The sequence below is a fragment of the Notolabrus celidotus genome, chromosome 7, assembly GCF_009762535.1.
Source record: "Notolabrus celidotus isolate fNotCel1 chromosome 7, fNotCel1.pri, whole genome shotgun sequence".
NCBI classification, from domain to species: Eukaryota; Metazoa; Chordata; class Actinopteri; order Labriformes; family Labridae; genus Notolabrus; species Notolabrus celidotus.
In genome coordinates this window covers 31,558,539-31,585,415 of record NC_048278.1, presented here as the reverse complement: position 1 = coordinate 31,585,415, position 26,877 = coordinate 31,558,539, and the positions used below count along the sequence as shown (strand labels likewise).

The 26,877-nt window shown below is 39.2% G+C and overlaps 2 protein-coding genes across 2 annotated transcripts in view; both read right to left on the bottom strand.

The window, feature by feature from the left end:
• The window catches only part of LOC117815585, a 35,551-nt gene extending 9,818 nt beyond the window's left edge, over positions 1-25,733 (bottom strand). The window contains exons 1-21 of the mRNA XM_034687390.1: positions 25,569-25,733; positions 23,727-23,901; positions 23,156-23,619; positions 22,755-22,959; positions 22,345-22,397; positions 20,942-21,089; positions 20,782-20,847; positions 20,580-20,681; positions 20,398-20,484; positions 19,444-19,521; positions 18,833-19,075; positions 16,408-17,192; positions 12,520-12,881; positions 10,679-10,762; positions 10,249-10,383; positions 9,887-10,073; positions 9,589-9,745; positions 7,567-7,836; positions 7,246-7,428; positions 6,945-7,055; positions 1,073-1,192 (exon numbers count right to left, since the gene is read on the bottom strand). Coding sequence (XP_034543281.1) covers positions 1,073-1,192; positions 6,945-7,055; positions 7,246-7,428; positions 7,567-7,836; positions 9,589-9,745; positions 9,887-10,073; positions 10,249-10,383; positions 10,679-10,762; positions 12,520-12,881; positions 16,408-17,192; positions 18,833-19,075; positions 19,444-19,521; positions 20,398-20,484; positions 20,580-20,681; positions 20,782-20,847; positions 20,942-21,089; positions 22,345-22,397; positions 22,755-22,959; positions 23,156-23,619; positions 23,727-23,901; positions 25,569-25,577 — 4,024 coding nt within the window. The 5' untranslated portion in view covers positions 25,578-25,733. The remainder of the gene's footprint in view (positions 1-1,072; positions 1,193-6,944; positions 7,056-7,245; positions 7,429-7,566; positions 7,837-9,588; positions 9,746-9,886; positions 10,074-10,248; positions 10,384-10,678; positions 10,763-12,519; positions 12,882-16,407; positions 17,193-18,832; positions 19,076-19,443; positions 19,522-20,397; positions 20,485-20,579; positions 20,682-20,781; positions 20,848-20,941; positions 21,090-22,344; positions 22,398-22,754; positions 22,960-23,155; positions 23,620-23,726; positions 23,902-25,568) is intronic.
• On the bottom strand, positions 6,550-12,832 carry LOC117815325 (zinc finger protein 391-like). The gene is made up of 8 exons (XM_034686976.1): positions 12,520-12,832; positions 10,910-11,014; positions 10,679-10,762; positions 10,249-10,383; positions 9,887-10,073; positions 9,589-9,745; positions 7,567-7,836; positions 6,550-7,428 (listed from the first exon to the last, which is right to left on the bottom strand). The coding sequence occupies exons 1-8, from the start codon at positions 12,756-12,758 to the stop codon at positions 6,800-6,802; spliced, it is 1,806 nt and encodes a 601-aa protein (XP_034542867.1). The 5' UTR covers positions 12,759-12,832; the 3' UTR covers positions 6,550-6,799.
• Positions 25,734-26,877: the final 1,144 nt, after the last annotated feature.

Sequence of the window (26,877 nt, the reverse complement as noted above, 5' to 3'; positions counted from 1 at the left end):
ATTAATAAATAAATAAAAAACATTGAATGAGAAGGTGTGTCCAAACTCTTGACTGGTAGTGTATATATAATAAAAGTCAGCATGAGATATCTGTGATATTGAAATCAGCATTTGGAGAGAAAGCGTGAGAAAATAGATGCTTATGTGATTATTTTAATTTTAAATAAATGTCAAATAAATTTAAAATAAAAACAAACATTTCTTTCAATTAAAAACTTTTGCAGTTTCCATAATTTCTAATGTTTTTTTTTATATATACATTTTGGGGCTTTTTGCCTTTATTCCATAGGACAGCTGAAGAGAGACAGGAAATGTGGGGGAAGGGGAGCAGGGGAAGACATGCAGGAAATGGTCGCGGCTGGGAATCGACCGGCAACCCCTGCGATGAGGACTGTAGCCTCTGTATGTGGGGCGCTTAGACCTCAGGCCACCAGCGCCCATCTAATGATTTTTTTAATGAAATATTGGAATTGATTTCTTTCTTTCTTGATCTTATATTCTAAAACATTGTATGTTTTAATGCTTATGTTTGTTTAATGTTATATATTTTACTGCTGTTAATGTTACTGTTTAGTTTTTAACCCTGCAAAGCACTTTGAATTGCTCTTTGTAGGAATGGTGCTTTATAAAGAAACTTATCTCGCCTTACTTCAAGTTGTTTTGTCAATAAAATGTTCAACAATAGTGAAAATATCAATCAATATTTCCGAAAGCTCCAAAAAGACAGAGGATCAGAAAACTTGGACTTGCTGTTTGGAATAACTCCAACCAATCATTCTATTTATTATATTCAATCATTCGTATCAACTAAGTTGGCAATTAATAGTTGAAATCTAATCCATTAGTTGCTGCAAGTTGTAATATATGGTGCATTCAGGTACCTTAATGCATTCACATTAGAGACTCAGGAACTGCAGGCGATGCAAATCTTTGGTAGGAATGCACAACTGTTGCAAAAAACTTGTTTCTACAATAATCAAATTTATAAAATGCCTGTTGAATGTGTTACAAAATACAAACTTTTCTATATCTGTGTGTGTGTGTGTATTCTGTTGTTAGTTTATCTGCTTACTGAGATCTGAGAAATCCACTTCTTCTCCATCAGAGTTGATCAGGCCTCCGATTTCTTGCGGATCTTCCTCAGCAAGGTTCACAGCTGGTCCGAGGTCCTCCGGGTTTTCAGAGCCCATCTCTTAAACCTGCAGCCTGGTAGAGGTAAACAAACGGAATTAACTCCAGCGATAATGCTCAGGACTTCTTTACGGAGCACTCAGAGGAAATTGGAAAGTCATAGCGACATGGAAACTAAATAAAACAGGTGAATTAATAACAAGAGCTCAATATAAAAGCTCCTAATCACACTACTGCAAACGTTGACTCAGCCTCCTGAGTCGAGTGTTGTAGAGGTGTGATCACTGAGATATTTACACAGAGTGTTTAATAAGGATAAATGTGTCAATATTAGTCTTATTACAGGTTAAGCTCAGATGTATGACTTTGTATTTTAACACGCATTAAATTCAACTTTGTGAGGCTTACAAAGAAATGCAAACTCATTTTCTAATATTGATTAGCTGATCCTAGAGTTCCTGTTTGGGCTTCTTCTGGTGAGGTTTTGACGATATAACTTCAAGCATTTGTAGCACACTGGTGATTCAGATTGTTGGTGGCGGTGATGTGATATGCAGGAAGTTTACCAAACTTAAAACTTCAGTATTCCGTTTTTTAAATGAGTGTGAACTAGTTTGTTTTTTCTGTCTGGGTGTTTTTCTTTAAGTCTGATCTGAAATTTTTTGTTTTCTGTGCTAGTTGGCTTTTACTGAAAATAAAGGACCAATATGAGAACAACTGAAATGGAACTTTGGAGACATGTTTTACATAACAAATCAAAGAAGTTTTTTTTACAGTGCTTAATATTTAGAATCCTTTAATATCCTCTTTCCAATCCATTTTCCTCTTTATTTTCTACTTACCAGTTCATGCATTTAACTTAACTGTGACAAAACAGTTTTTATGTTTAGAAGAAAAAACAGTTATTTGTCAAATGCTCATATTGTGATATCAATATCACAATATGAGCATTTGCAATGAACATATCACAAAAGTCTTAATTTAGAGAGGAATTCGTTGTTTACTCCTTCAGCATGTGTATTTCACAAGTAAGATGAAGGTCTGTTGTTTTTTTTATTATGGTTATGCTTCAACACATTTTTATGTCAAATGAAGCTTCAGCCAGCTGTCAGCTAACCTCAGATTCATGAGTGATAATTTACGGATGAGAAACTGCTTTTCGGATGTCACTTGAAAAACATGTTGCAAACACAGGTAACATGAGGAAAAGCAGATGGACCATATAAACTGTTATTGAAGCTAAAATGCACGATTTAGTATTTGTTTATTTACCACACTTCTCATTGATATCACAATATTGAACAATGTAATTGCATATCATGCAGGCTAGTGTCCGATATAATGGTTAAGAGATAAACTAAGTGTGTTAAAGCTGATGTTGGTAGTCGTGATATAAACATCAGTTCGGAGAGAGACTTCAAATGTCAACACTACCACTCCCCTCTATGCTCCCGTAACCCCGCCCACAAAAGATTGTTGTGTGCGCTCTATGAGGAAGTAGTGGCTTCCCAACTAATCAGGGTAACGTAGTGGGGCCGCCATTCGACCAATCAGGACGGAGGATTGGAGAGTAGCTCTGATTGGTCCGTCATAACGGGAGCGAGGGGAATAATAACTTTGCTTTATACATAGGCATAGGAAAACACAGAGATTTTGCGATAGTCTCAACTTACTCCACTTATGGATGAGTACCGATGGGTATTATGTAGTGATGCATGGTATTATCGGCACATTATCGGAATCGGCCGATATTGGCTTTAAAAAAAATTAACTAACGGATATCGGCCAACACGCTAATATCCGCCGATATGATTAACTGATATAATAATGGGCTCACACATGTTGGGCTCATGTTTTAAGTTAGATTTGAATTTAAGCAGCAGTCTGTAAGGTACATGTACCGACTAATTTAGGCACATTTACTGTATAAGAGTAAACCATTTTATTTAATTTGGGTTTAATTACTGTACAGCTGCACTTTTCACATGTTCCCTGTGAACAGAGGTTAGGTTTACTTACTATGTCTTGTACTTAAATGTGAAATTGGCCAAATTTGCCCTGGTTGTGGGAATTGTTATGATTGTCTCAGGGAGAGCATCATCCAAGTTTTAAGTAGGATGTATCTTTTTGTATGAATTTTGTTTGAAAGCAATTGTCATAAATAAATATGCAGTTTTAAGTATTAAGTATTTTTCTTATTTTGCACAAGAAATTAATATTACGTGACATATGTGATAAGAGTATCACCATAATACTGTACGCTAATTCCAATACAGAAGAGAATTGATGATCCCTGCAATTAGGTGTGTGGAAAAAAATATCGGTATTGATAATCGGCTAAACGAGTTGTAAAATATCGGCATATCGGATATCGGCAAAAAAATCCAATATCGTGCATCAATAGTATTATGACCTTTTCTCCAAACCTTGCAGAAAAAAAGTAAAGTTTTTTGACACCATTCCTACCAACAGCAGCTTTAAAAATAAGAGATTTTATTGTTATGTATAAATATATGAGGGAAATAGACCTAAGTCACAAAGTAAAAAAGAGACAGTTGTTAATGTTTCATTTTATGTACTTAAAATACACACATTTATATGGTTTATTTTCCTCTATTTTCATACTTCAATAATTAATACAGATAGCTTTTTTTTAATCATTTCTATTATTATAAGGGGGTTAAATTACTGGTTGTTTAGTAAATTTGTATGAATTAAATTGAGCTCAGAGATAGATAGTGTACTGAAGGCCTGGGGTGCTTTAACAGTGCCCACTAATGCTATCCAAAATAAAGGTTCATTTGTCTCCCAAGCCCTCAGGGGGTCATTCAAAAAGACCTAAAAGTAATCACACTTCATTTTTTAAAGTCATTGTTATTGTCCAGGTTTCCTCATTTAGTACATGCCTCAGTCCTGGAGGTTAGCTGTGTAGCATTAGCTTGGTCTCATTTCTGCACATTAAATGACATCTCTCACACAGAACTGTGGATGAAGTGAGACATCAGCCTTCTCCACTAACCTGTTGGTATTTTTAAAAGTGTCAGTACAACAGGAGCCAGCACGCCCTGCAGCACAAACAGCAGTGTCTGTCCTCTGAAGGAGATGTCTCGGTCGTGAGGTGACCAGCTCTGGGCTCTGGTCAGCGGCCACCCTGCCTCCTTTAAGGGGGCTGTTATTAGCCAGCTAGCCTCTGACATGGCGTTCACTACCTTCTCTGATAAAAGCAATCCGCTAACAATAACCGCCCCCCTAAGCTGTGGCCGCTAGTCATGCACGACACACAGCAGCCTCGTTATAAAGCAGGTTCACACATATAAAAGAAAACATTAATTCAGCTGTAAACTCTCTCTGCTGGCTAACTCAGCTAGCTAACATTTAACAACAGACAATAGACATTTTGACCAACCTCAGCAAAGATTTTTTCCCTCAGGAAAAAAGTAGTCCTTCGACAAGAGTTTATTGAAACGACTTGGCAGTTTATCTATTTCTCTCTCATTTTCGTGCTTGTTGTGTTCAGACAGTGTCAAATCAATGACAAACTAACTAATGACTTGAGTTAAATCAGCGTTTGGTGCTGAAGATGACCGTTTTTAGCTTTAGCTGCTTGATGCGAATCACAGCAGTTTCACTACTTCCGCTTGGATTTTCAAAATAAAACACAAGCACCGAAGCTTCAGGGTGCATATTATTATGATGCACCATGCACACAGAATCTGTTTCTTTCTTTTTCTTTTTTTGTCATTCAACTTTTTATTGCATGTTTTCAGTATTTCTTTGTTCAACACAAGTTAACAAATTATATATATATATATAAGTCAGGGGTTCTCAAACTTTTTGGAGCCAGGGACCCCTTACAGGTGAGAAAATTGTCCAAGGACCCCCTCATAATTGTAACACAGATTAAGCACATTAGTGATGTGTCATGATCAAAAGCTCTGAGAGCCGATGCTTTATAGTGAGTCTGAAGAGCCGGCTCGCATCGAGAGAGAGGTGCTCAGCACCAGCTCTGCTCACAGCATAACTTTGTTTTAAATGGTCAGCATTGCGGCCATGCGGCCAATCACAGGTGAGGATATAGGAGATACAGGTGATGGAGGGGAGGCTGTGTATTGTGGCTTCATCTGTTCCTTCTGAGAGGGTTAGGGTTAGGGTTAGGGTTCTTCTGAAAGACAGGGCAAATACTCACTGAGAGGAGAAATCGGATCAGCCCATCTGGTTCTGTTTGCTTGAGTTTGGTTCTGGTTCTGGTTCTAACCCTAACCCTAATCCTAACCCGAACCCTAATCCTAACCCTAATCCTAACCCTAATCCTAACCCTAATCCTAATCCTGACCCTAACCCTTAGTATAACCCTAACCCTAATACTAACCCTAATCACAACCCTATCCCTAACACTAAACCTAATCACAACCCTTACCCTAACCCTAGGGTTATACATTAAGTGACACAAGGTATTTTTCTTGTTTCTTGAAACACTGGAAGAAATGTCTTTTTGTCTTAACCATGATGAATATGTAAACTGTAGGTATCGCATCTGGGTTTTTTTTGTATACCTTTTATGATGATATGGACCTTTGAGTTTGAAATAAAGTCGACATATTATGTAACTTCTTGTATTCCTTCTTTTTTTACATGTTTGGTAAAGAAAAACATAGATCTAAATCTGCAAGTTTATTCTTTTATTTTTAAAGTTATATTTTTTTTGGGGGGGGGGGGGGGCTTTTTGCCTTTATTTGATGGGACAGCTGAAGAGAGACAGGAAATGTGGGGAGAGAGCGGGGGAAGACATGCAGGAAATGGTTGCGGCTGGGAATTGAACCGGTGACCCCTGCGACGAGGACTGCATCCTCTGTGACTGCATCCTCTGTATGTTTGGCACTTAGATCGCTTGGCCAACAGTGTCCCACAAGTTTATTCTATATGCCCTTTGTAGTGGACAACAGGACAGAACCTTTCTGACAGTGTTCCTACAATTTTCATTCAAGGCAGTTTGATTAATTAATGCTAAGGCATGATACAAAGGCATTGGGAAACACAGAGATTTCGTCATAATCTCAAATTACTTCACTTACAGATGAGTACTGATTGGTATTATGACCTTTTCTCCAAACCCACCATTCCTACCAACAGCAGCTTTAAGTACAGTACTCAAGTACATTTATTTTGTTGCTGTCCACCACTGTCCAGCTCTACAGTCAAGTGTGCTAAATGCAGCTAAATTCTGCACACTACCCCTTTAAGATATACAAAATTCAGAGCTAAAAATGGAAACATCCTGCAGATCAATTCAAGTAATTTAGGAGCTGCCTGTTCACAGTTTACCACTGACTGAAGTCATTAAATATATTGTTATGTCCTACTTTTGGAAGATAGAAACTTCGGTCATAGCACCATTCAAAAGAAGAGAGACAGAGCACATCTTTTTACAACGTCACACCTTTAATGGAACACACTGCAGGTGAGATAAAACAGTCTCCTCAGTCTCAGACAAATCCAAAGACGATCTTTGGAAGATCTTGATTTTGCAGTTAATTGGCATTTTGTTTTATGTAACACATATGTCAACAACACAAACCATCTGTAAAAATTGCACATTTAAAACATGATAGGACTCACTAACTGAACATTCATTCCAGCGCAAAGCATGATGGGAAACGAGGCCATGGCTTCAACATGACCCATCTTTGTCCAACAACGGCTGTTGTTTGGGTCTCCCCAGAGGTTTAGTCGGAGGTTTTGGCTTCTTGTCGTGAACCTTCAGATGAGCTTTGTAACCTTGAGAGTAATAGAAGCACTTGCCACATTTGTCGCACCGAAAGGGTTTCTCTCCGGTGTGAACTCGCAGGTGAACTTTGAGAGGAAACGATCTAGAGTAGCTTTTACCACAAACTGGGCAGAGATGTGGCCGCTCTCCAGTGTGAGTCCTGAGGTGCACACTGAGGTGGGAGGCTTGTAAAAAGGCCTTCCCACACTCACAACAGATGTAGTTCCTTTCTCTAGTATGTGTTATTTCATGCATTCTTAGAGTCTCTGCAGTGGAACAGCTCTTTCCACACTTTGAACACATAAAAGGTGAGTAATCTGAGTGAACGCGTCTGTGTATGTTAATGTAACTCTCGTTTTTGAACGTCTTGCCACAGTCAGGACATGAGTAAGGCTTTATGTGAGTCTGTCGGTGATCCTCAAGTTGTTCTTTCTGAGGGAATTCCATCCCACACTCCCCGCAGAGATGAACTGTTAGAGGAGATTCTTTAGGGGGACTCTTCTCTTGAATCAATGCCCACTTTGATAGCTCTCCTGTGAAAAACAAAAACAAGACATTCAGAGTCATTTATTTTCAAACAGTCACCTGCAATAAATTCATATAATCAAAAAGCCTCTGATTAAAAAACAAACACCTAATTAAAGATAAATATTGCCCTTGTTGATGCTGACCTTTGTGAGTCTTCATGTGTGTTTTGAGGTTTCCTCCCTGGGTGAATCCTCTCCCACATATGAAGCACTTGTAAGGTCTCTTCCCAGAGTGGATCACGAGGTGTCGCCGCAGAGCCCCGCTGGAAGGGAAAGCTCTTCCACAGGTCGGACAGTTGAGAGTCTTCTTGGGCCTTAGAGGCAACTGGTGTTGTTTCTGCTCCTCAGACGACTTCTCCTGAGGTTGCTCGTGGGAGCTGGTGTGTTCAGGATCAAGCCATTCTGAAGAGTCTCCTTAAAAAGGTAAACAAAGGTGAAAATGAGGACATGTTGAGTGTAAGGTAAGATATACTAACTCTCCATTCAGCTTTCAGGTGTTCCCTTAGCTGCTGAAGAGTGCACAGAGGAGAGACACTGATCACAGTTAGCCAAAACATTGATGCTATGATTATGTTGCTGTGTTTGCACATTGCTGCATCATCTCTCTCTTTATTGTAAAGAAGATATAACACAGAAGCCTTCACACATAGCAGGACGTTCACTACCTCCAAATTGTAACTATGCGCTGAAATCATAGACTGCATAAATAATGGACGTAGTATCCGTGACACCACCCATCTGTTCCTGAGTGTTGTTTTGAAGCCAATTGTCGGCGGGAGCCATATTGGTAATGCTGAACTCAACCAAGCTTATTGTGAATTGTTTTGAATGGGTTGGGTCGGGGGGATGAGTAATATTTAACTCATCATTCATGTTTTTGTTCTTCAACGAAAGGATTGATTGTTTGATAGAATATTTAACACTTGATAAAGTTCTGCTGACAAATACATCTGCTTTAATTGGATTATTTTGGATGGATGTCTGCTTATAACAAAACAAATATTTATGCTTGCATATCATACATTTCCATTAAATTACCCTCAATCCCCAGTTAATTCCATAGACTGTATAAAATATGGACGTAGTATCCGTGACGTCGCCCATCTGTTTTGAAGCCAATCGGCAGCAGCAGCCATATTGCTTCTGTCGAGCCAGTGTGACGTAAAGAGGCGGGCTTTGAGCCTCCTAGCCAACAGCTGCAGTGTTCCCACAGGCAGCTGTGCCTCTCATTGGTAGACTAGTAATCTCAATATCTTCGAAATTGCCACGTTAGAAAAAAATTCACCCCTCTCACACTGAGAGGACATTGAGAAATTAGCTATTCAGACTACATTCGTCTTTTGTACCAGGCTGTAAACATGTTTATTTCTGCTGTAAAGATTGTCTTTTTCCCATTCATGTGTATGTGACTTCCAGTACTTCCAGAGCCAGCCTCAAGTGGATTCTCGATGAACTGCAGCTTTTAACACTTCCGCATTGGACACATTTTTTTAGACCAGAGGTTGCCGCTTGGTTAATTCCCATAATTCCCATGGAAAGTTTCTAATTTGGAATATTTCCAAAATTCCCCAGCTCAACTTCACATGGAAATTTACTGGAAACTTTCTGGAAATTTACCAGAAGTTTTCCACCCCTTTGCAGCCCTAGTCATGTCCTTATTTGGGCAAAAACTCGTAATCTTGATATCTTCTGAACCGCCATGTTAGAAAAGAATTTCACTTAAAGCTGTTTGCAAACAGCATTAGCAAACAGAAGAAGAGGAATACTACATGCATTAAATAGCAAAAGAAGAAGAAAACATTTGCGACAGTCGCAGCGATTTTCTGTTTCTGAATCTCACACTACTACACACGCATTTCAAGAGACTGAGCATGGCTGTAAAATTTTGAACATACACGCCACGCTGCTTCATCAGAGAAACACCGACATAAAGATTGAGACAGACGCTGTCAGTGCCGCTATTAGCAGCACCTTGTCCTGCTGCTGGTTAACGCGACTGCCACACAAATGGGCTGCTAATGGGCAGGTATCTGTGTGTGTCGGGGGGATGATTCCAATAATCGTATAATAATCGTATTATAATAATTCAAATAGATGCCAATTATCATTGATTATCGAATAGTATTTTGGCTTGAAATGCCCATCCCTAGTCTTCATTACTCTCACCTGTAGATGTTTGTTGATCCTGCTCCAGTGTTACAGCTCTGTGCTCTTCATGATTCACCTCCGTGAACATCTCGCTCGAGGGCATTTCCTTTGATGAAGTGAGTTGAAGCTCAGAGGCCTGCTCTGCTGCACAGCACTGCTGTAAGTGTTCCTGATACTGTGATAACAAGAGTCAGTCACGATAATGCATCAAGTAGCTAACCTCTGTAAAACACTAATGGTACACTTTTAAGCTCAGATTGATTTAAATCATGGTTAAATCATTATCAAGTACCCTCCCACTCAGTTTGACCCTTACATGAAATGGTCCAGGGGACTCAGATATGGTAACGTCCTGAAGCGTTTCAGGCATCATAGACGTGACTGTGTGAGTGTCCAGCACACCTGAGGAATCTGATGTGTCCTCCATACCTACAGCTGGAAGTTTCTTATTCGTACGGACAGCTTTAGGACAGCGAGCTTTGGTACGGAGAGTTCCACCAATTCTGTTGAGGACATATCAGGTGTTACAAACAAAGCACTTTCAAACGGCTACACCACATCCTTGTGTTCTCTGAATGTCCCTCTTAACCTCTCCCGTGACTCATAAGAAGACTAAACAGAGAACATTTGAATGCATGGATCATTGCAGACATAGTAGAAATGCAGAGAGTGATTTACCGAACATAAAAGGGGGGCTCATAATCGCTGTCGCTTTCGTTGTCCCAACCAATTCCCTCCATGCCCTCCTCCTCCAAAGATGAGACAGATTCAGTCTCGTCACTGGAGCACAAAGTGACGTCTACCTGTGGGCTGCTACAGATGGGGTAAAATAAGTTAGTGACATCTTAAGCCAGTATAACAGTGGGCACATGTCCACTAGGGATGGGCAATGATTTTCGAATAATCGTCAAATAGGTGCCAATGATTATGGGATAGTATTTTGGCTTGAAATGCCCATCCCTAATGTCCACAGATATCAAATGAAACTCACAAACAGGAGCACTTCAGAGGAATTCTGAATCTTGTTAAATCTTACATCAGTGTTCAAATCCAGAGACGTCTCACCGAACATAAATCATAATACATGTAACTGGATTGGAAAATATACCTTGCATCAAGTCGCTGTGACCGCATGTCTTTATTGTCTCTGGTAACCTGCTCATCAACACAAGCATCAGAGGAGTCATCATCTCTGAAAATGAAAATAATGAGAAGAAGATGAAGTTTAGATTAAAAATAACCATGTCTTCAACGTCCGCTGCTCTCCTGGTTATTCTTCTTGTTGAAAACAAACAACAGAAAGGAGTGTAAATAACAATCAAACAGAAGTTGGACTCACAGGTCAGAGAGACAGCCAGCCAAACAACTGGATGCTGCTGGGTTTGACATTGTGTCAGAGGATGAACTGTCGTGTGGTGAAGACGTTTCCTTGTTTCTTTCATAACTGCAAGACACATTCATGCGATGCTATTAAAGCTTTTCATCATACATGCCATGGTGAAGTAGGGTTTGACAAAGTATACCTGAGTTTTAGTTTATAGTGACCCAGTTATCTAGTAACTTTCATCTGAACGTGATCACGACAGCTCTTAAAACACAGAAAGAGTCCTTGCTGTTGCTTCTCTGTTAAGTTTGAATCATAAAGCATCACATATGTCACATATCATATTTCATAATAATATTATACAAAGAGGTAATCACAAGGATGTTTGAAACCATGGTTGTGTAACTACTACAACCACAGACGTATTCAGCTGATAGTTACCAGTTAACAGGGTAACTCTTTCGACCAATACACCAGAGAGAAGAAACATCCACAGTCAGCCACAGTCATGCAGGGGAGTGTCCAGAAGGGTCACCATGGGTGGTACTGCCTGGCCATCCCACCACATGGAAATTACTAAAATGGTACCAAACTTCCCAACATTAACCCCAGAAGAGAAACTGTAAGTTCTCCTGGGGGAAAGGTCAGCAGCTCCTCTGACTGCTAAATATGTGTCTGCCTATCACAGCCTGAGGGACACACCATCCCATAATATTTGATTTTAGGTGAAGGTTTTATGAGCATACCACATCGGGTGAGGACATTGAGATATGCTGTATGGGTGACACCATCGTTCATTAATGAGTATAGAATATGTAATATATGTAATATGTGATTGATATGTATGTGATGATTTAATATGTAATGAATATGGTGTGTGATTAATGTATATGTGATGAGTGTAGTGTGTTATGAGTATATATAATGTATTGTCTGAATTTATGTGCTTTGGCAATAACATTTCTTTGTTCATGCCAATAAAGCAAAATTGAATTGAAAAATTGAATTGAATTGAGAGAGAGACCTCGAATGTCAACACTATCCCTCCCAACCAGATTTCCTCTTAGCCCCCCAACACAGATCGGCATATGCAGTCATGACAGTGCCGGACTCACAACCAATCAGAGGACGTAGTGGGGGCCGCCTCTTAACCAATCAGGACAGAGGATTGGAGATTAGCTATGATTGGTCTGTCATAACGGGAACAAGGGGAATGATAACAATGCCTGATACAAAGGGATTGGAAAACACAGAGATTTCACAATAGTCTCAGATTACTCCACTTACTGATGAGTACAGATGGGCGTTATGACCTTTTCTCCAAACCCAGCAGAAACACTGTAATGTTGTTTACACCATTCCTACCAACAGCAGCTTTAATGTTTACAACACTCAACATAGTCACAGCTGATCATCCACTACAACAGCATTATAACAGGAACACTGTGTAACTACTGAGTAATAACAACAAAGCTGTGGGACTGCTTTTAGCATTTAGCTTAAGTATTAACAACATCAACACAGTCACAAATCACCTGCTTCTACAGTAAACAAAAGTTACCTTCCTCCACACTTCACCTACCAATACATCACATGTATATATGTGCATGAAGTCTGCAGCTTACCTGTCCATGAGAAGAACTGCCAGCTCGCAGTCCAGCCTGAGACCCATATGATCCCTCAGCTCCCTCCATTTATCAAACACTCTCCCGATGTTCACACGTGTTTTAGATCGTTTGTCGTCTAACGCTTTCTTAGCTTCTTGTTTTGCTGCTAAGGTCTTAAAGTGTTTGGATTTCTTTGCTGTGTATGCAGTTACTGCTAAAGCTGGAATAGCAACTTTTCCCGCCGGGATCTCCGCCATCGGTCTGCAGGTCTGTTCTATACAGTCTGGATAGGGTCTGTCTGCTGGGTCTGCATCAGATCTGTACACCTTCTGTGGTTTAATGAAGGCTGGCAAACCAGCTTTAAGGCGCACTACCGCCACCTACCGACAGGAGTGTGGAACAGGAGATTTAGGCAGTAATAAATGAGTGAATGAATGAATGAATGAATGAATGGACGGACGAATGAATGAATGAATGATTGAATGAATGAATGAATGAACGAACAAATTAATTAATTAATTAATTAATTAATAAACATAAATAAATAAATGTATACATGAATTAATAAACAAATGAATGAATGAAGAGATGAATGAAGAAATGAAGAAATGAAGAGATGAAGAAATGAAGAAATGAATGAATAAATAAATATATAAATGAATGAATAAATGAATGGACGAACAAATAAATAAATAAATAAATGCATAAATAAATAAATGTACAGTATACATGAATAAATAAATGAATGAATAAATGAATGAACGAACAAATAAATAAATAAATACATAAATAAATGAATAAATGAATGAATAAATAAATAAATGTGTACATGAATAAATAAATAAATGCATGAATAAATAAATAAATGCATGAATAAATGAATGAATAAATTAATGAACGAACAAATAGAAATAAATACATAAATAAATAAATGTATCCATGAATCAATAAATAAATGAATGAATAAATGAATGAACGAACAAATACATAAATACATAAATAAATAAATGAATAAATGAATGAATGAATTTATAAATTAATAAATAAGTGTATACATGAATAAATAAATAAATGAATGAATGAATGCATGAATGAATGAATGAATGAATAAATAAAAACCTCTAAATTATTTTAATTAACCCTCCTGTTATGTTGCGGGTCAAATTGACCCATTTCAAAGTTCAAAAATCTAAAAAAAAACATTGTTACAAGTATTTTTTCAGTATGAAATGTCTTCTGCTTTGCTTAATTAGCGTAATCAACATATAAAATGAAAATGGTTAATTTCACATATTTGACATATCTGCAGAAGCTGGGATCAAATAGAGACAAGCTGGCAGCCATTAGAACAGTGAGGGACAAGTGGGTAGAACAACTTCCACTACTCTTTAACCCAGGCCCTAATGTCACAGTGGATGAAAGGCTAGAGGCATTCAGAGGTTCTTTGCTAAATACCAGCTAAATACAGCAGACAAGCCTGGGCAGCATGTGACAGAAGAGGTGTCTCGTGTTCATTTATCAACATCACTTCATAAGAAAATAAAAATGTAAAATAAAATAAACAAAAATCTATGTCATGTACAACTATTGGTTTTATATTTAGGGCTTTCCAATGTACATTAAAAAAGTTTTAACATGAATTTTCATGAAAATGAGTGACAGTTAAAGAACACTATTGCACTAAATATTGATTTAAATGGTTAGTAATGGAGTTAATAATGAGATTTTAAAAAGTGTTTATTGGGATTTTTTTTGGTTCGGACACTTTTGGATAATTAAATATTAAATTGGATATTTTCTGACACAGTATGGCATTATGGAATTAACCTGATATTGGACCTACAATTAAATGTTGGGCATACGGGCACCCTGCAGGGGTGTCAAGAGGTCTGAGCCAGCTTCGGGCTGCGACTCGACACAGAAAAGATTCAATGTGTCAGTATGGAATTAACCTGATTTTGGATCTACAATTAGATGTTGGGCATACTGGCATCCTGCAGGGGTGTCAAGAGGTCTGAGCCAGCTTCAGGCTGCGACTCGACACAGAAAAAGACTCAATGTGTGAGTCTGAATCATATGGAAGAAGTTCTGAGATTAATTGAATAATTAAAGGGTTCATTTTGGTTAAGACGAGATCAGTTGTGATTCTGTGTCCGGCAGGACAGTCAGACTCTGCAAGTTACGGACTTCAGAGCAGCGAAGGGGGCTGATCATTTATAATAATCCCTCCTAATTTAAATAAATAATAAGACCCAACACTGTTTACTATGTACGTTAAGTTACATAAATACACAGAGAGAGAGAGTAGATGTAACATAACTGGCCCATATAAAATTCAAATGTTTGAAGTGTTTGCTGTTCTGGTTTTTGTTTTGTTTTTAACTCTGTAAAGCACTTTGAATTGCTCTTTGTACGAATGGTGCTTTATAAATAAACTTGCCTTGCCTTGACAGTCCGCTCTCAGCTCTGATTTTGTTCACTTTCCTTTTTGGACATTGTGGATCCAGTGTGGTTTACCTTGCACCGTACACAAGTTGCTTGATCTTCACTCATAATAGAAGGTGTTTTTCTAGCATCTCCCACATCTCTCCCCTCAACACACAGCAGCAGCATGTCCATACTCCTAACAGTAAAAACACCTGATAAGAGCTTTCTCATGAGGCCTTACTCTGTAGAACACATGATGCAGATATCCTGTGTCAGACACGTCTCTCTTGTGTCTGTCTCCTTGCTTCAGAAACTTGATTAGTTCGTTAGACTATCATAACCTTTCCAGCTCTCGTCCTAAACTATCTTACTTCAACAAGAATTTGCTCACCAAACATTCCCATGTTTTGAAATGTCATCCACTCTGCTCACTGTTCTAATCTTTGAAATAAAGGACTACTTTTCATCTCACTGACTGACTGCCATCACATAAAATCAGATATTTTCTTTTATCAGTTACACATCCTCTGCTTTCTTCATTTTCAATTGCGTAGTGTAAGGATGTATTATCAGACATGTAGAAAAAAACAGACACTTTTCTGATAAAAAAAATCTGTAATTTGTGGTGATGAATTTAAAAATAACAATAATATTGTGCATATTTTTTGACATTAAATATTAATATTTGGCATGCAAGATACAAAGGCACTGAAATTGTACAGATGGGCTACTAAAGAAGAGTAAACATAAAAAAAACTAAAGTTCAAAACATGAGTACAAGAAAGACAACACAGTTAGCCAAAGTATTGTTGGTGACCCACACTGACTTTGTAGCACAAATCTTCAGACACAATAATCATTGTTACTGTAAAGGCTGATTTATACTTCTGCATTGAATCAACGGCGTGCCCTACGCCGGGGGTCCGCATAGCTCCCGTACCTACGCCGAGGCCTACGCACGTAGCTGACGTGCACTTCCTCCAAAATGTAACTCCCCGTAGAGCCGACGCGGACCGCAAGCTCTGTGATTGGTCCGCTCGGCGGCTTTGTCTTTCCCGCATTTACAACACTTCCGGGACATCGGCCGCACATCGGCCGTGTATTTCATCTCCTCCTCTCTATTCTTCATGTAATCATGTCTGTATGATAAACAGCAACATGTATCAGCTGTAGATTAACATAACATGCTCTGAAACTCTGTGGAAAAGTAAACAGATCGTAGCGGGACCGGAAGCAGGCGGCCGGCTATCAGAGAGACCGCACTGCCCTCAGGCGTTTCGGCGGAGAATTGCTGCGCGACACGGACACACCGACGCACAAGTATGTGGGGCTCATGTCCGCGTCAGCCCCTGCTGCGTAGGGGAGACGCAGAAGTATAAATCAGCCTTAAGGTGGGAGGAATGGAGGGAAGAAGAGAAGGAAAAGGTGCATTTTAAACACAGTGGACTATTAGAGAATGTATCCATAGATCTGCTGTCAGATGTCCAGCCTGGCCTCCTGCTTCGGTCTCCCGAGCTGTCTGGTCGGCCCGATGCGTCTCCCGGCGTGTGTGCGCTGATGCTGCCGCAGACCCTGGCGGTAAATGAAGCTCTTCCCACACTCTGCACACTCGTAGGGTCTCTCTCCAGTGTGCAACCTGTGGTGCACCTTCAGTTCCTCTGCCCTGGAGTAACCTTTCCCACAGACACTACAGATGAAAGGCCTGTCTTTAATGTGAGTCTGGTAATGTGCTGTTAGGTATGAGTTTATACGGAAGGACTTCCCGCAGATGGCACAAGCGAACGGCCTCTCCCCGGAGTGCTGCATCTCGTGCAGCTTGAGAGAAGAGGCCGTGTGGAAGCCTCTTCCACACTGGGAGCAGAGGAATGGTTTCTCCCCAGTATGTATGCGCTGGTGGACTTGTACGTAGCTCTCATTGATGAATCTCTTCCCACAGTCTGGACATGAATAGCGCTTCTCCTTGATGTGGGTCTTCAGATGTTCTTCCAGCTTTTCTTTGTCACTGAACTGAATGCCACAGCGGCGACAGAAGAGAAGCTGCTCAGCAGTTTGCTCGGCGGCTGCGTCTGATTCAGGAGCTGTTCCCGAGTGCGTGGTGATGTGGTGTGCTTGTAAAGCTGATTGACTCTCACACTCTTTTCCACATTCAAGACAGCGGAGGGACAGTCTGATCCTGGACTCTCCGGGTAAGGACTTCAAGTATTCAGAGAGTTCCGACGCTGTGGGGTTCACCTCATCCTCAAACTCCAAAGCTCCTTTGCGACCTGAGGAGACAAAAAAAACCCAGACAAATCCTGTTTTACAATTCAAGAATCCTCATTTTTGCATTTTAAAGGATTTTGGTTTGGCTTTACTTACTGTCTTACTGTATTTCCCCCAGAAGATGGCGCTCATGTATTTAAAGAAAACGGTTGTTCATTGAGGAGTGTTGATTTGACTGAAAAGTCTCTTCATTTTAAGACAACAAGCAACCAGGGAAGGCCGGTGGTGCAAGTCTCAGCAAATTGGTAGCGGACAGCAGGTCTGTCCTATCTATCAAGGCTACAAGGCTGTACTTGACTATCGTACGGATAGCTGCAGGATGGCGACAACGGATGGTACTAGAAAGAGCAGCACAGAAACTGGAAACCTCAATATCAAATCATTATTTCATTTAAATATAAATGCTGATTTTTGGTCCTGAGTGAAAGTTGAAGAGACCAGACAGTTTTTAGTTTGTATCTGGATTTAGTTTTCTGATACGCTTCTTGAATCGATCATTTCTGACAGTGCTAACAGGGAGCAGGTCTTTGATGTAAAATGAGATTTTTGTGAAATTTTTGTTTGTAGATTCTTATTTTTCTCAGATTGAGCTCGTTTCCATAATTTGATTTGAATGTCCAACAAATATGTATCAAATTGTCTCCTGTGTGTGAGTTTAGTAGAGTACTGTTTTGAGTTGGGCTCTCCCCTTTTAGATTACTAAGGGTTATGGGTAGAGCGGTGTTGTTTCCCACAGTGCAGTGAATGCATCACTGTGGGAAACAACACCGCTCTGCAGATGTTGTCTCCATGCTCTTCCTTTACCCACATCCTGTAAGTTTATTTAATGAAGTGTGTTAAGTTAATAGTTCACGCAGAGTCAGCACAGTGTCAGTGTCAACAACTCTGCCTTGAGCTGGCAGGTATAAGCCCTGTCTTTAAGCCCTGCCTTCCTCTCACCCTGAGCCATGATTGGCTATTCAATGCCGTCTTCTTCTTCTGTCCAATGTTGGGTGGCATCTAGCGTTTAAGGCTCATTACCTCCCCCTCCATGTTAAGTGGCTGGGATATGTAAATACATGTTTATTTATATCAAATTTTTATCGAACATTTTTTATATTTATATCAAGAAAAATTATTAGTTATCGAATTATCGCCCAGCCCTATTGCCAGTTACGGGAAGATTATTCAAACATGAACTGTATCATATGTTTTGCTCTCTGTTGAGCTGCTCTGTCTGCTATCTGTTTCCATCACCAATGCAGTCAGGTAGTTTGGAGATAACACGAAGCTCGACAAACTTTGAAGACCAAGGATTTATCCTGTTATGATGGGTTTCAAAATGAATCAGATATTGTGCATCATGTTTTAACATTAGGTAAAATGTTAATAAATAAGTTAATTTAGGAATAAGACTAAGTTTGACAGACTTTATTTACCTTATTTTCTTGTATGGCTCTGTATATGATGACGTAGCAGATAAACAGGCCAATTTTTTACTGCCAATCATGAGGCTTCGTTTAGGAGCTCCAAAGCTGATATATCATCGATGTAACACTTGTACACCTTATTTAAAATCATAATAGATACAAAACATTACAAGTATATGTTTTGAAGGTTAAAATATCCTGCAAGAGCACAGTGAAGAAGAACTGAGTCATACCTAAGTGGACTTTGTAGTGGGTTTTGAGATTTCCCTTCTGGTTAAACCCTCGACCACAGATGGAACAACAGTACGGTTTCTCTCCCGTGTGAATCAGCTCGTGCCGCTCCAGTTTGTAGGCGTGGGGGAACTCTTTGCTGCAAACCGAGCAGTGGTACTCTAGCTTCTCTTTGGGCGTCTTCAGGAGCTCAGGAGGTATTTCAACTGGATACTGAACCATCTTTCTGCCGGGGCGCTTCTTCACTGCGTTGACAGAAGAAGAATAAATGATCAAATGAAGCTGTGCATTGACTGTTTACAAACGTTTGCAGACTAAATATCATATCTGACACTGTTTCTTTATAGAATATCTGTGTTGTCAGTTAGCTCTGAGCTTCATCTTTCTTCTAAAAGTGGCTTTAACACAATCACAAACTGACTCCATGTGTAAAAACATGCAGATCTGCCCATCTCCGGCCTCCATATCCCAACCATGGTCATGTATATGAAAGAAAATGAATAACACAGGTTGTCTGTCTACATCCAAATCCATGCTTCTTTTTATTTTTTTCTGACACTGAAGCAGGTCTGACTGGAGGGACAGTCAGGTGGAACATTTCATTTGTTCTTACCCACAGAGCGTCCACTTTTCTCTCCCTCTTCTTTAACAGATGGTTTTGGTTCTTTCTTTCTTCTGTATGGTCGCTTTGCTGAAAACAAAGAAGTAGTTTATTGATCCACTCAAATACATCAGACTTATATAACTGTTGACCTGCACTGAGCAGTCCAAATTTGGACTAGAAACATTCATGAACATCTCATTGGTAGGAAATGTGTCTTTCAGTTTGAATCACTGTTTCCAAAATGGGAGCGACGGCCTAGGACCCAAACGAGTGGCTGAGACTCAGCAGATCTACCCGGTACAGGAGGTTTTTCTTCAAATAAGAGAAAAGACAAGGATGGATGTGTGGCCTTTAACTCTGCCTGTCCCATTAAAGTTACTAACCATAGGCCTTTCTGGAGTCCCTGAGCTCCCTTGTCTCGTAGGTCCCTCTGAGCTGCCGTAGACGTCCTCCTGCTGTGGACGTTCCCAACTCCAGCTGATACGGACGTGCTGGACTCCAGCGGCAACAGCTACTACTACTCGTCTCATCACTATCACCTCTCCCTCTCTCTCTTTTCTCCTCTATCCCTCTTTCCAGACCCAACTCGGTCTCAGCAGATGTCTGTCTAACATGAGTCTGGTTCTGCTCGAGGTTTCTGCCTGTTAAAAGGATGTTTCTCCTTGCCACTGTAACTACCTAAAAACTGCGAGGTGCAATGCTCATGGTGGATTAAGGTGGGGTAAGACTGAGTCTTACCCTGTCTTGGTATTGGGTGGTCTAGACCTCCTATGCTTGTAAAAGCGTCTTGAGATAACGTTTGTTGTGATTTGGTGTGATACAAATAAAGATTGATTGCTTGATAAAGGTTTAAGGAGTCTCTGTCACGCCGAATATATAAAATATATACACTGCAATCAAAAAGCAGATTGATATCTACACTCAGCTCTCGCTCTGAGACTGAACATAATTCATTAGTCTTACCAGAAACTCCACGGACAGTTTTTGAGTCAGATTCCTCGGGTTCCTCTATGATAGGGGCATTTTTTTTCCCACGGGTACGCCTCGATACTGTGACGTAAAAAGAGATGACAGAATAACACATCAATATGGATAAGGTTTCATTCAATCTCCAATTTAAAAAAATAAACAAGAAGAACACTTACTTCCAGGCTCTGCCTCCAATTCTTCCACGGACAACAAGGGAACTTCTGAACTCCTCCGTCTGCCTCGTCTTTTTGCTTTGAGTTGGGAACAAACAGCAGAAACTTCACCATGTTGAAGGAAACACAGATTTAATGATGAATTCTGAATGCCAAGGATGTGCAAAACTGACATTTTGAATGTAAACTGTAAAAACATTCTCACCAGGAGCAGTGGGAACTTCTTTCTCTGTTATATCTGTAGCAGTCTTCTCTCTCCTCTGTCTCTTTCCTGTTGACATTGTGTGCAAACAGACATCACAGGAGTTAAATCATGACAAAGATTTAAATACAGTTTTAATTGTTTTCTTTTGACTTGTATTTACCACGATATAAGGGCGAGACAGACGCCATCTTTACTACTCTGTCTTTTGCCTCCCCTTCTTCCCCCTCTTCATCCTCCCCCACAGACACAACTTCCATGATGAGCGTTGGACTACTGCTGTCTCTCTGGTTTTGGCTTTGCATCTGAGACTGAGACAGGATGACACCCTGTGTTAATACTCATGTAAAAACATCAGAAACATAACCCCCCAAAACTCTCCCTGGGTATCTAACAGAGCATTTAAACCGTATTTGGCACTCAGGTGTTGATTTTCTTTTCTGGTGCAGCACAGACTAGCATGGTCTTGAAATGCTCGTTTCCAATTAGTAACCCTGCCTGTTTATCCTTCCTGTAGTTTGACCGAAGAGATCACTAAGTCTTAGTTTCACTATTTATTTTGAGGCTACATTTTAAAGGGATTTTTGCTGTTTTCTATGGATGTTCATATTTTCCTCAGTACACACTTCAATAATGGTGAAAGCTGAGTGCTCCTGCTAGTAGAGCTGTGTTGTCAGTGCTTACACTGACCTAAATTTGTAGCAGGAGCAGCCCAGGCCTTGGTCTTACCCTGCTGCAACTCTGCAGCCTGTGCACTGATAAATACACCTGACTACTGAACTTGACCAAAACACTGCAAAAAGTCACTCTCTTTAACCCTCCTGTTATGTTGTGGGTCAAATTGACCCTTTTTAAAGTCTATCTTAGGCAACATATGCTTTCCAAACCAGCTAAATGCAGCATAAAAATCTGGGCAGCATGTGACAGAAGAGGTGTCTTGTGTTAATTTATCAACATCGCTGCATAAAAATAAAAAATTCAAAATATAAAATAAAATAAACAAAAATCTATGTCATGTAAAACTATTGTATTTATTTTAAGGGCTTTCCAATGTATATTAAAAAAAAAGTTTTAACATTAATTTAAATGCAAAACGAGTGAGTTATCCTCATTGAACCATGATCTGTGAGAATTAAAGAACACCAATGGACTAAATCTTGATTTAAATGGTTAGTAATGGAGTTAAAAATTTGATTTAAAAAAAATGTGTATCAGGAGTTTTTGGGGTTCTGACACTTTTGGATAATTAAATATGCCCCGGGTCAAACTGACCCAGGAATATTATTGCTGTTCCAGAGGAATGAACATAACAGGAGGGTTAATGTCAGTCATTGATAAGGTTACTACTCCATAGTGCAAATGTTCCTTTCAGACAGTAAAGTTTTCAACTTTTCTTTGCAGTTTCTTCCTGCATGGACTTTATATTTGACATATTTTGTGTTGAATATTATCATTATTTTAACATTAAATTTAATAACATGCTGTATTATATACTAGAGGTTAATCTGGACTGAAAGGAAACCTCTGTAGTTCAAAGTTGATCAATTATGTCTTAAGACAAATCACCTTGCTCGGCTGAGGACTTTCTGTGCAATCCGAGCCTCGATCAGGACTGTCTCCTGGAAAAGTCAACATAGTTGGCTCAGGATCAGAAAAGCCTGACATAAAAACTGATATTCAGCATTATTTAAAAACTACAAAGTAAATACATCTTTTGCTAATGAGGTTGTAAGTTGACTGCCCTTTAAACTTTAAACTTTAAACAACATGAGAACAGTAAACAGAAGACATGAAGCTTCGTACAGAAGAGCTTAAAAAGATCAGGTTTAGATGCACTCACATAAAACTGTTTTCCAATTTCTGGAGAATCAAAATATCTCCCCAAATAAACTCAAAGCTCAGAGAGGCTTAACATAAACAAGAGTGACCACTCATGAGTAAATAACTTCATGCAGTAGAAGTTATGAATCACTTACTGGAATCCCATTCAACCACTTCTCCATCTGAGTTGATTAAACCACCAATTTCTTCATCTTGTTCTTCCTCCCCTTCCTCCTCCTCCACCTCCTCCTCCTCCTCCCCTGCCTGCAGCCTGACAGTCAAATGGAGAGTTTGATCCTCTATGTTTGTTGACATCCTCTTGAGTCCATGTGACGTCAGGGACTTATTTTCAGGAGAATCCTAAAAAAAAAAAAAGAGCACAGGGTCAAAAAGGCGTTAGATTTGTGCTTTAACTGGGAGTTAAGTGAACAGTGGTATCTTGATTTGAGCAGGCATTATATATATTCAGAAACAGATATTAAGAAACATGATTTTCATATATTTATACTGATTTTTTAATATTAATATGACAAGTCTTAAATATAATTTGACTTACTGTTTGGTAAGGTGCTAGTTGTTTGGTAAGGTGCAGTTCTGCTTCTGTTGGCCTGGATGTGCTTTGTGTCATGTCCATGCTCTGGTCTTTCATGCAACATTCATCCCCTGCGTGTGTACGCTGACGGGACTTTATGTTCCCCGTGCCACTGGAGGTGCTCTCTGGTACGCTGTTATTGCACTGATGCACATTTCCAGGATCTTTTCTACGCACGAAAGAAATCTTCGGTTTCTCTTCACTGTCCAAAAGCCTGCCTCTCTGCCACTCCTCTCTCATAGAGGGGCTCTGTCCAGAGACAGCAGGACCACCCAGCTCCTCTGAACATTTCTCCACCAAACATCCTCTCTGCTGTCTCTGTCCTTCATGTGAAAAAGAGCTTTCCTTGCCGGAGTCAGTGAGATGGGGATGAAATGTGTCTGTGGTAGTATCCTCCTTCTCTCTGTCTGAGCTGAAACTCTCATCTGCTAAACAATAACATGAAAAACAAACATTGTTAAAGTCACAACTGAGTAAGTGTCTGTATCTCAACTAGTAATAGAGGCTGATATCTCTGAGAAGATGTCGCACTCACGATTTTCACTCACAGTCCAGCCATCCTCCTCCTCTTTGATGACTACGTGGATCTCCGGAGTCTCACAGCTGTACTCGGGGCTTTCTTGTGCTTTTCTTGAATCATGATGTTGGGAATGCTGATCATTGTAGTTTTCATTTAGACTCAGCGACAACGGATCTTGGAGGTCAGGATCCTGTTAAAACAGACAAAGACACACATTCAAAACCTCAGAGATGCGAGTCCATCAGAGGCCCAGGGGTCCTACGATTCATCAAATCATACATTTCATCTGGCAGAGATCATTTAAAACACATGTTTTCTTAATTCTGTAAATGCATAGAGTTATACTAGCACATAAGCATACAGCTTTCTGCATAAAAACAGATTGGGTATCACAATTTTTGCAATTTATTACAGAATGAAAGTGAAACATTCTCACTGTTACACAAATGTGTATATTTTCCAGGATGGGACTCACATTTCAGTCCTGATGTGTTACACTAAATGTCTACTTTGACGAAGCCCAGTATTCACCTGGTCGACAGGTGCGTTACAAACTCCAATGATGCAAACTCCTATGAATAATAATCATAACTCACATTCTCAAATGTTGACTTTACTTATCGGATACCAAGTCGTGCCATTGTTTTGTAGTCACTGCAATAATGTTGGGTACCTCAGTATTCACCTCTGTGTGAGTAATGCATGTATATACAATATTTACATTCAGTGAACAGCATGTCTTTTGGCCTAATGCGTGTGCAGGGCTTATTGAGGTTCTATCCTTCCTTTCTTTTTCACTATTTCAGGGATTATTTCACGATGAAGTTGTCAAATTATTCTATCCCTCTGCTCAGTGTCACTGATCTATCATTATATATACCATTATATTATATATACCATTCTAAATTACACAGATCATCCACTTTACAACTTCTTTGTGGACCAGAGAAACAGCGGCAGTGGACGGCTCATCTCTCTGCGCTGCAGGACTGAGAGATTCATAAAATCCTTCATCCCTGCAGCAATTAGGCTTCATAACTCTCTAGCCAATGGGAGATGAGCTGACAGACACCTGAACTAATTGTTTTATGTGATTTTTTATAATTTCATCTGCCAGACACCTGAATTTCCCCCTTGGAGGATGAATAATTTTTATTTCTATTTTATTTTATTTAACCAGGAGAAAACCACATTGAGATTAAAAATCTCTTTTTCAAGTGTGTCCTGGCCAAGATCAGCAGCAGCAACATTCCAGAAAAGTTACAGACAAACAACACATACTTCTAAAACATTACAACATATCATGGGTTTCAGAACAAAAGTCATCAGCCAAAGCATCTACATACTGAAGCATCTTCAAGGGCCTTCAGTCTGCTTTTAAAAACATTTAAAGAGACAAGCTCACTCAAAAAATGTACATTATATTCTATTCTATTCTATTCTATCAATCTACCGATGCATACAGTTACCTGATGCATATCTGTAATGCATGAAACTAATAACTATAGAGAACTTTAACAGCCTTAATAAACTTAAATGTTTCAATACACTCTCTGGCTCTGTGAACTCTATCTAATATATTCTTCAACACTACAAAAGGACACATAAGAGGCCCTCGTGAAAGTAATCCCCAACAAACACACGCTTCTGATGATGTTAGTAAGAAGTATTGATGGTAGACATAAAAAGGATAAAAACAACATCACCTGGTTTACCTGCCTGGATCAAGCTACTCATTTAGACCAGGTTAACGACCTGTGTCTGCAGCTAGTAAACTACAACAATTAAGCTAAATGAAAACCAAACGTCACAGCTGCACGTTACTCATCCAGAATAACCCCTTTGTGTGTTTATTACCTCAAACATAGTGGGATGGGGAGTCCAGGTTTAAACGAGGTCATCAGAGACTCAGGCTGTAGGGTAAAATAAGCTCAGTCGAGGGTTCTGGTGAGGGTAGCTGTCATGAACTAACCCCGAGGATCTTGCTAGGTAGGTAGTTGCGCCACCACTTCTTCTTCTTTGATTTGTTTTTGAAGTGCACACAGCGACACCTAGTGGACGGTTTTAGAAACTGCAAGTGTCTCCTGAAATAAAACAGCAACTACTTGATTATTGTAGAGATATTATGTTGTCATATTTTATACAGTCTATGGGTGTCACACATTCAGAGTCGGCCTAAACCGACTTGGTGAATGAGACAAGATTTTAACCAACTCCACTAATAATCACATCACATATATACTTAAAAAAACATCCAGCTATATGTTTTGCATGTTTTCTTATTTTAAAAGAGCATTAATAAAATGGTAACAACACTGATATTTAGTAGGGAAAAAAGTATGCAATCTCAAAATACATAATGCAGTAGTATAATTTATTCAGTCATTATAATAACACAATCACTTTCACAGAACAGACACTTTCAACAAAGCAACAGTAATGTATTAAGTGATGACTGAAAAGGCAGAAGCAAAATGCTTATTTAAGCCTAGCCTACGTTTTCTACCTAATTAAGGCAACAGATTCTAAAGTGTAAAGAAAACAACAAAACAAGTAAAAAATGAACACTTATAACCCTTATATGTGACATTTCAAAATAAAAGATATTGAGTTTATTTTAAAAAATTAGGTTAACTTTGAAATTATCCCAAATTTTCTAAAATTTCAAATGTCATCTTTATTTTTGAAATGACACATCAGATCGAGCTGTGCTAGTCTATGGCTAGCACACTAGTACGCAGTAATGTTCTGTACGGAAGAGGATTAGGGCCACTGAAAAAAAATTAATTAAAGTCAGAATTCTGTCTACTTTTAGTCTGAACTGAATTTTGAGGTTTTCTCCTTTCAGTCTGAATCAAAACATATTACACATTTTTAGATTTTCAGATGGCTTTTATTTTGACTATTATTATTTTGAATTCTGACTTTAATCTCATGGTTCTAACTTTTTTCTCAGAATTATGATAATAATAAAAGAAATTTCATCTTGATTTTTTTTTCAGTGGCCCTATTCCACTTCCATAAATTTCAGTTTAGACTAAAAGTAGACAGAGTTCTGATTTTAATCTCAGAATTCTGACTTTCTGACTTTAATCTCAGAATTCTGACTTTAATCTCAGAATTCTGACTTTCTGACTTTTATCTCAGAATTCTGACTTTTATCTCG

Coding starts and splice junctions, on each gene's coding strand:
- LOC117815325 (XM_034686976.1), bottom strand. CDS start 12,758: ATGGCGGAGATCCCGGCGGGAAAAGTTGCTATTCCAGCTTTAGCAGTA. Junction 10,763..10,909: donor GCTGGCTGTCTCTCTGACCT/GTGAGTCCAACT, acceptor TTTCATTTTCAG/AGATGATGACTCCTCTGATG. Junction 7,429..7,566: donor ACACATGAAGACTCACAAAG/GTCAGCATCAAC, acceptor TGTTTTTCACAG/GAGAGCTATCAAAGTGGGCA.